General features: G+C 40.7%; 2 protein-coding genes and 1 long non-coding RNA gene across 4 annotated transcripts in view; 1 reads left to right on the top strand and 2 right to left on the bottom strand.

Annotated features, from left to right (window-relative positions):
• Window positions 1-1,894, top strand: part of bin2b (bridging integrator 2b) — an 8,766-nt gene extending 6,872 nt beyond the window's left edge. The window contains exons 11-13 of one of the 2 annotated variants that reach the window (XM_025060310.1): window positions 1-616; window positions 741-833; window positions 1,408-1,894. The exon at window positions 1-616 is cut by the window's left edge and continues 102 nt beyond it. In XM_025060310.1, the coding sequence (XP_024916078.1) occupies window positions 1-616; window positions 741-833; window positions 1,408-1,518 (820 nt within the window). In that variant the 3' untranslated portion in view covers window positions 1,519-1,894. The remainder of the gene's footprint in view (window positions 617-740; window positions 834-1,407) is intronic. The other variant, XM_017036523.2, reaches the window with a different exon arrangement.
• Window positions 1-9,336, bottom strand: part of LOC103386273 (contactin-4-like) — a 695,358-nt gene that overhangs the window by 362,348 nt on the left and 323,674 nt on the right. The window lies entirely within an intron of this gene.
• Window positions 950-5,158, bottom strand: LOC112487763 (uncharacterized). Its single transcript, XR_003051167.1, has 3 exons — window positions 5,121-5,158; window positions 2,884-2,963; window positions 950-1,312 (listed from the first exon to the last, which is right to left on the bottom strand). It is a non-coding gene; the product is annotated as an uncharacterized LOC112487763 (long non-coding RNA).

Below are 9,336 nucleotides of genomic sequence, written 5' to 3'. Positions count from 1 at the left end.
CTCGATTTTGTCCTCTGGTCACAATAGAAAAGAGACAGCGCCCACCTCCCCGGTCCATCGCTCCGAGAGCATTTCTGAAACTAGCCAACCAGAAGAGAGCAGCGCTTCATCCAAAGACGTCAACTCCTCGGAATCTGACTTGAGCTCCAGTGGCAGCAACAACACTCCACAGAGGCAGTCGTTGTGCGACAATGAATTTGACAGTGATACAGACCAAAATCCTGAAAAGACAGAGGAAGAAAAGGTAGAGAGAGAGGAGGAGGAGGAGGATGAAGGGGTCGCTGAAGCTGAACCTGAACCTGAACCTGAACCTGAACCTGAACCTACTGAGACCAAGTCAGGTGACTCTGTGGAAGAAGTTTCAAAATCAGAGAATGTGGTTCAGGAAGAGTCCAGCGACGTCCCACCGACACCTGAGCAGGAGACGACTGATGATCCAGTGTCCAATAAACCGGCACCAGTCCCAGCTCCTCGTCTCTCCTTCCGCTGCACAGAGAGACCCACCAGAAACAAAGATGACCAACAGGAGGAGCCAAAAGATGCTTCAGTCAACCAGGAAGAGGACGGAAAGGAAAATGACTCCAGTTCCCATAATCCACCTGGCTTCATATACAAGGTAAACCATAATTCTTCAAGAAGGTAATTCATAATAAAATTATTTTAATGTGTTAAAGTATTTGATTAAATGTCAATCTTTTCTGTAAGTTTAAAAAAAACAACTTTGTTTTTACTTCCACCAGGGGGTGGCGATAGAGAGCCATGAATCTTCAGAAGAAGGTCTGCTCCAGTTTGGAGAAGGAGACGTCATCCTGGTCCTCACTCACCCGTCACAGGTTTGTGTTCTCTGTTCATGTCAGGTTTCCTCTGATTCCTCTGGATTTAGATTTGTTGAAAATGTAATTTAAATTCTTCAAGTGCTAAAATCCCATATGCAGCTCACGCTGATTGATTTGATTCCAAGTGGAATTTATTTGAGATTAAAAAACAAATTAAAATGACATTTAAACTGAGATACAAATACAACAATAAAACAATAGCAGCTAAAAAAAACCACATAGCAGCAAGGGTCTATAACTAAGATTTTAGGTATTAAGACAGTTTAAGGCAGTTGATGGTGGACTTCTCTGATCTGTAGGTCTGTTTAAGAAAACTGAAGCATGAGTTGACACTGCTGATAATCACACTGTTCCAGCTTTATGCTTTTAGCAGCCAAAAACAACTATTAGTTAAAGTCCTGGATTATTGATGGGCTTCAACTGCCGTCTCGTCCAGCTGGGCACCACTGACCTTTACTGGTGTGAACCGGTTTTATCTGTGGGAAAAGCACAGTTATGAACTGGACTAATGCCTTGAAAGGGACATCCAGTTTTAACTGATGAAATTGACAATATGTTGTTTTCTCAACAGGAAGGCATGGTGAAGGGAGTCAGGGAGGAGATCTGGAACCACAACGCAGATCTAGAAAGTCACTGCGGGATTTTCTCGGAAAAACTCATTCGGCCTGTTGAGGAGGAATGAAGCAATAGTTGCTTTTCCTCCTGTAATACTCTGTCTTTCCACCCTACAGTTATGATCTCTCTCTCTCTCTCTCTCACACACACACACACACACACACACATACATACATACTGAGTGAGGGAGTGAACCCACATGTTTTGTCCAAACAGATGAGCTAAAGTCCCACTCGGCTCCTTACATGCTCTGATGACGATGTTCAAACTCATGGAACATTCCCTTGGACAAGTAAAAAAAAAAAGTTGTCAGTATTTTGCTCTTTGTCTTTTTAATGGCCTATTATTTAAGGAAAACACTGTGAAACATAAATGCTTTTTATAAGGGCTCTTTGATCTTTTGTAAACATTTCTATACATTTATAATAAAAGTGAAGAGAATGTTCTGTCGTCCTGTTCTGACTCATTGAGTTCATCAGCAGCTCTGATTGACTTAAGCTCACATCATGAGGTTCATGGGATTTTCATTTTGTAAATAAGGGAAGTCGTTGTTGCAAGATTGCAAATAAACAGCCGGTGCTTGAGTAGGAGTCGACGGTGACTGAGCTGAATGGAATTTGAAAATGATTTTTGGAACTGAAGACTAGACCTGACTTTTATTCTTTTCCTTACAGCCTGTGGCTCAGTTAATACATCAGGAAGAACCAAATGGAGCTGCGACCTTTGTGCTTAGTTTGTTCTTCTTACCCTGAGATGTGAAATTTTAGAATACGCAGATCTTATTCTATTTACAATATATATACATGTATATCTGTATATATATGTATATATAATATACATATATATATATTGCAATAACTAAAAAACCAAACTATTTTACTGTACAGCATCAGACAAGGAAATAATTATAATGAATACAGTGTTATTTTGGATAACGATGGCACATCCTGCTCTCATGTAATAACTCATGGAATTAGCTTATGTTTCCACTGCAACCTTGAGAAAGGATGAGTAGTTAAAATTAACTAATTCATTAATTTTTGTATTCGTACATCAGTGAGAACTGATATACTCAGGAATTGAAGAAAAAGATCTTCAACAGCTCTTATTGTTTTTTTTTAACTTTTCATAACCATCTGTTGCCATCTAGTGGAAGAGTATTTAATTGTTTTGCCTGTCACTATGCATTGACAAACAAAGAAGGACCTATCTCATGATCTCTCACGGGACACTGGTGTGCCACGGCACAGGGGTTGGACATCACTGGTCTGCGTCATAGACAGCAGCAGAAACGTCCAGGGTTGGAGCTACAAGGAGACTTTGTTACAACTGTTTTCTGGTTTTCAGTCAGATTACTTTGGCTGGCTGATTGCAGTGAGTTCCTGTTTGGTGTGGTAAATTTAAGCAGTAACAGCTGTTGGTGTCAACTAACCTCTGTAGCTGCAAATCAATTAGCTTCTGCATTCTGCATGTATCCAAATGGCAGACGCACCACGGGGCTGTATAATCTGTCTGAAAAACAAAAGAACAACTTGTTGAGTTCCAACAGAATTACACTGGTTTTCTGTAGCTGCTCTGTAGACACTAACGCTGCAGAGAGATATGACAGAACACACACTGTCTTTACAGAAAAAGACGTGAACTAGATACAGAGTTTTATTAATGTACCTAGCTAAAAAAGAATATTTCAAATATACTGTATACAATGTGAAATCTACCAAAGTAAAACCTAATCAATATCGCAAACAACCGAAAGATAAGCAATGGGAAAAGTCTGTGCTGCATTCAGTTGCACAGACAGGTCTGGATTTATAGACTCTACCGTGGTAGGTGACACTACTCCTAGTAACTTGACTTTTCTTCTGAATTACTGTAAATAGTAATAGTTTTGTTGACATTCCTAAAGGGTTATATATATATATATATATGTGTGTGTATATATATATATATATGTGTGTGTGTATATACGTATATATATATATATGTGTGTGTATATATATATATATACGTATATACACACAAACTTTGATGGTAGTCCATTATTCAAGACCTTTTATGCCTCTTTGTTCTGCGAGCTAAATCTCAGAGCAGTTTTTCCCATGGGTGTTGCACTTCATTTGTTTTGCTTCGTTCCGGAGCTGCAGCTGACTGATGATCTAATATTGTGACAAACAAAACAAGCAGAGAAGACTGAAGATCAGTCTGCAGAGATGAAAGTGGGAATGTGTCTCTGCTTCATGAAGTGCAGGGCTCTGACAGACACTTTTATTACACACCAGAGCATACACAGATTTACAGAGAGACCGACACTGGGGAGAGGTGTCTCACATGCTGTGGTCTGTGGGTCGCGTTGACTCCTTTGTGTCGTCGAAATAACAATGACAAAGATTAAAGAAAAAGAAATATAGCAGCTGAGACAGATGAGTGGTGAAAGTTCATTAAGCTGCAACAACAGTTCACCACTGATGAAGCCGCTCGACTGACAGCCTAATGGAACCAAGACGTGACAGAGTAGGATGTGATTACGTCAGGGAGGGAGACCACTGTATTAAGCACCCTGACCCCTGGGGTCAAAGGCAGAGGCAACAGAAAAAAGGTTGACTTTTGAATTTGACCCTGGACCATGTCCCCTGTCAACTACCCTACCAGACACTTTAACTTTGTCAAGGTAAAAACAAAAAAGGCTGCCACCTAGTGGCAGCGTGTGCACCCCCAGGGTAACCGCACCACACTCTGGGAATGTAAAAAGTTTGATAGAATGTGAAAGTGAATCTTACTCCTGCTAAATGAAGTCACGGTGCTAACACTGGGAACTGTTTGGGACCGTTTTCTGACAGAAGAACCTGATATCGGTTCCAGTAGTGGTAGTACAGGCTTCTGTCAGTCTCTGGTGGAGTAACATCTGGATATCAAATGGCTGAAACAACGTATTCTGGGTTGCTGTATTTATTATTTTCCATTGAAGAGAAGAAAACACTTTCCATCAATGGAAGATTTTTGAGCAGGAAGCTAAGATTTACTGCCGTAAGAGTAAAACGGCTGAAATCCTTTGAGATAGATTAAGACATTGTTACTAAGGGTCGCCAAGATTTTTAACTTTTCTCAGTCCGAGAATACTAAATAATGAAGACTTTGAATTAAAACCTCCACTGAGTATTTCATAGTTCCTCGTACCCCACACAAACAGATCTCGTTGATGTTTGTCACTAGATTCTGATGTTCGTTTCCAACAATTTAATTCAAAAGGTCACTGTAGCTCTGTGACCTTCGGTCTGGGCTTATCTCACATCTTCACATGTATGACAAGTTCCTATGACCCAGTGAGTATTTCCTCCAGTCCAAACCTGAAGCCAAAAAAAATTCCAACCAATACTTTTCAGGCAAAAATTGACATCTACACGTACAGCACAGTTCTTNAAGAGGTTAATATTGTAAGGGGATATTCACAGTTGAAGACTCTCTCACTGGACCCAGTCCAATGAGAGTAAAATACTTTGTTTTTGTCTTTGTTTCCCTGTAGGGGGGTCCATCTTGGCTTAAAGAAAAACCTCTCTGTTGGTCTCCAGCTCCTGCGTCAGTTTTGTGAAGTGAATTAAAGAAAGTCCTCAGGGGGAAGACGTGAAGTGAAACATCAAATGGAAGGAGAAGAAGATGCAACTTATTACTCACCGCACACAAAGACATTTGTCCTCAACATTAACCCNTCTAACCCAACACAAGGCAGTTGACAGTCCACAGATCACCAGTCTGATCATTTGGCTGTATTCAGTTAGGAACAGGTTCGACCCTGGAGAACTTCAGCTCTTCAGTCCACTACAGAAACACATGAACACAAAGAACCGTTGGCATCAAAACTACGGCTTGTCCAGTCAATCTAACACTGCAGCACCCGGAGAACACACCTTGAAACCAAATGAACGTCTCTTGAAAAACACACGGTGGATATGGTTGTGTTTTGCTGCCGGCTGTTCAAAGTCTTTAACTCTTCCTCAGATCCTCATAAGACTCATCCTTCCTTTCAATCCTTATTGGATTTCCTCTCCCCTATAGCGTTCTGTCAGCACATAATCTTTGGGTTACATTCTTTGGATTGCATTCATCTCCCCCGTGTCTAAAGACGGTATTAACGTCTTTATGTCCAAATCATTTTAGTTTGGTCTCCACCGACTCCTCCAGACTGTTTGGTCTTTCTGTTTTGTTAGTATACTTTACCGAAGTGAGTTTTTCTTGGTCTGCAGCCCAACACTATTTCTGTTCAGTCATCAGGTAACAGTCTGTTAATACATTAAAATTCCAGACTTGGCCAGTGTTACGGCAGCTTTTCCAGGATATTTAGAGAGGTCTTTCATCAGTTTTCCCTCTCGAGTTAATAAATATTTGTTTTGTTTGTCGATGTGATCACTTTATCTTTCCCTGATTGTTGAGCTGTTTTTTTAATGCCATTTTCTACAATGCTTTGACAAGAACTATGCTTTGATACTGAGGGTGTGTTAGAGTAATATTAATATATTTGACTAGACTAAAATTAATCTAAATCAGTTCATTTCTAACAATGATTATCGACCCTAAGACGTGTGATATTTTTATTTATTATACATTACATTATTACGATACAATACATTTAGCAGACGCCTTTATCTAAAGCAACTTACAATTTGAGTCAATCAACAATCAAGATACAGTAAATATACAAAACATAAATAATAAACAGTAGTAATAGTTATATTTACAGTAGGTCATAGAGTAAGAAGATGAGTATTTCATGAGGATAGTAATCATAGTAATTTGAACAAATATTGAATGGAAACCTGTTTCTCAAAACTCACCCAAAAGGTAAATCTCAGAAAAGGAGACCTGGAGGCTGTATTTCTTCCTGTAACCATACACTTTTCCCACTCTCTCCATAACTCCAGAGGACTGGAGGTCAAAGAAAAGGGCAAAAGGTCAGACCCAGCCACATAGAACAAACATCAAAGAATGACCTTTGTTCACCGGCACTAATATAAATGTTGGAAATCTTGACACTTAAATGTCAAGAGAAAAAGTTTTGCTATGGTTATATTTTTTCATCTGTGATCATAAAAGTTGTTGTTTATGTCACATTTAGCCATGAGGTAGGGTCCAAATGCAGCACTAGTTCATGAATTCAAGTGCAAAATGACACAACTCACTGGACAGCAGAAACAAGGAACCAAGATCAGGGAGAGGGAGAGAGGTATATATACCCAGGACACCAGGTGACACTAGTGAGACTGATGACAGAGACAGGTGAGTGTGATGACTCTGATTAAGCCACACACACACACACACACACACACAAGGATAGGGAGACAAACAGACTTCAAGTGGTTGCATGGTTAGCCACATAACAAATCTAATGACTTGGATAAAATAGTTTTTTATTTTTTTTTAACTGATTTTGTCAGCAGTCACACAGATCTGCTGGTCAGACTATCAGGTCAGCAGATAAAAATGATTCACTCCTCCTTTTAATTGTTAAAGTAATTCCAGGTAGAGCTGTGTACCGACTGGTTCTGATGACTCTGAAGTACACGTGTGTGAAGATCCCCCTTTTTTTAACAAGCCTGTCCAGTAATTTTGCAGTTTTTACTTGCTGCCAGTAGAGGTCATTTAAGGACCGCTTGGTAACTCTATTACCCAGAAACACCCCAAATGTACACAATCCTGGAAACCCCCTGACATTTGAATCTGTGGGCCTTGCTGTCTGTGATTGGTGGAACAACAGTGAGTGGTCTTGATAATTGAAGTGGTGGAGTAGTAGTGGGATCGCTTGATTCAATATAGCAGCGATCTGTGGGCCTACAAAGCAGCATCTGCATGATATAACCTCCTGGATGAAGTAACATCCAGCGCATGAGGTCATCAGCTGGCGTTTGTAACCACATGAGGGGAACATGCTCCCCGTGAATGAGCAGCTGCAGCCAGACACAGTGCACTTCCTGCGTCCGTGTGTAAATCTGTTTCCCCACTTTGTCCATGTTTCTGTTGCCTTTGGCCGGGTCGCACATCGTGACTAATGCTCCCTCTAAGTCAAGGTCCTTCTCTTCTATAGGCCACACACTAACACAAACAGAACTACATGTTAACATACACTTTGTACATGTCGGCTGCCTGTCATGTATCACTACATCCAGTCTACTTCCAGCTGTGTGCTGACGGATGGAGCTGAAGAGTTGACATCTCTGGGTTTTCCACGTTGAGTCACTCTAAATTCTGCCTTGACTTGTACAAGAATGTTCAGGGGAAAAAAAAAACCCAAATGAACAAAAGAGCTTCAAAGGTAAGCTCCAACATGGCCACATCCACGTCACATTATATTCACTCTGTCGTGGGAAGAAAAACGTGACAAAAATGAAAAACTTCATTTCAACCAAATAATTTCCCATAAAGGGAGGGATTAATGTAACCTGACTGTTGTGTGGAAACAGCCACAAATATATCTTAAAATAAAATATAAACAAGAAGTCATAGATGAATACATTATAAACGAGAAGTCATCCCAAACAGACTTGTTTAGGAAGTTTGGACATTATAACTAAAACTGACTTGACTACAGTCTCCAAGAGGAGGAGACATTTGTGTGGAAAACCAAAGGTTTCTGTTACTAAAAACTCAGGTTCATCACTAAGGCAGCTTGTCTGGTCTCCCCCTCTACTGTGACACTCTTCCTCTCCCTCCTGTCAGGCTCCATTGACCACACAGATCACAGTATAGACTGTGGCACCAGTGCATCGGAACAGTGAGCTGAGGAAAGCATTGACGGAATGGAGAGGAGCCGGAAGACAAAGGGAGATGGATGGAGAGGAGTAGGGGGAGAGACTTCATCTCCCTCACAGCCTGACAGCCTTTTATTACTCTGATGTCTGAGCTTTTATCACTGTGCACTCAAAAATCTTTCAAAGCCACACGGACGGGCTACAGCCATCCAGGTGGTCCTAAGTGGAGGAGTGCTTCAGGCCCAGTGGCCGGGTCACTGAGACCCTCTGAAAGTTTGGACAGGACTTAAAAGGGTGAGGTGACTTCACCTTCTCAACCTGTTCACAAACAGAAGAATGGAAATCCAGGGGGCACTGGTGTGAAATTTGTGGACTGGCAGATAACACGAGGAGTGTGTTTGTATGTTCACGGCTGCAGAAGAACTCACCAAGGCCGGAATATAAAAACAGAACATTGCCAGTACGTTGGGGCGTTCAATGGAAAAAAAAAAAATTTGAAAAAAAAAATATCTTTAAAAATTGATGAACTCAACGTTAAATATTTAGAGAAGAAATGGTTTAACAACAGAATAAAATTTGACTTCTGCATTTAAAGCACCAGTGAAACAGTGAATATTTTTGACTCACCATAACGAGTGAAGACGCTGAATCAATAAAATAGACACCCGCCCCTGGCGGGGAAGAAAAGGGGGATTTAAACTAGCAACCATCAAATCACAAGCCTGATAGAAAGAAGCAGAGTCATATTTCAACTTACCTGTCTTTTCATTTCCGGTAAAAACTGAAAACACATTTATAAGAAGTGAATTTCTGTCCACATACCAGATCAAGAAGCTGGTCGTGACCTGATGTCAAAGGTCATCCTTTAGAATTCTACAGAGAAAAAAATTCTCTGATGGAAACACCACTGGGGAAGAGAGCAGACTGACATAAAGAAGACAAAGATTTTAATTTGTCTTAAAACTTTTTGACTTCCATCGGTTTTCCGTGTCCTTGTACTTTTAATCAAACCTGTCTGTTCTTAATTATCTGCTGTGCAGAACTGAAAACAACACCTACATTTCAAGTTCAGTCGGGGACAACTGTCGTTGCATGTCCCTACCACCCCCCCCCCCCCTCGAGTCTCTCCTCCCCATCTTTACTCCTCA

The sequence above is a fragment of the Cynoglossus semilaevis genome, chromosome 11 (genome assembly GCF_000523025.1).
Source record: "Cynoglossus semilaevis isolate Cse_v1.0 chromosome 11, Cse_v1.0, whole genome shotgun sequence".
Lineage (NCBI taxonomy): Eukaryota > Metazoa > Chordata > Actinopteri > Pleuronectiformes > Cynoglossidae > Cynoglossus > Cynoglossus semilaevis.
This window is presented reverse-complemented; position numbering and strand designations above follow the sequence as displayed.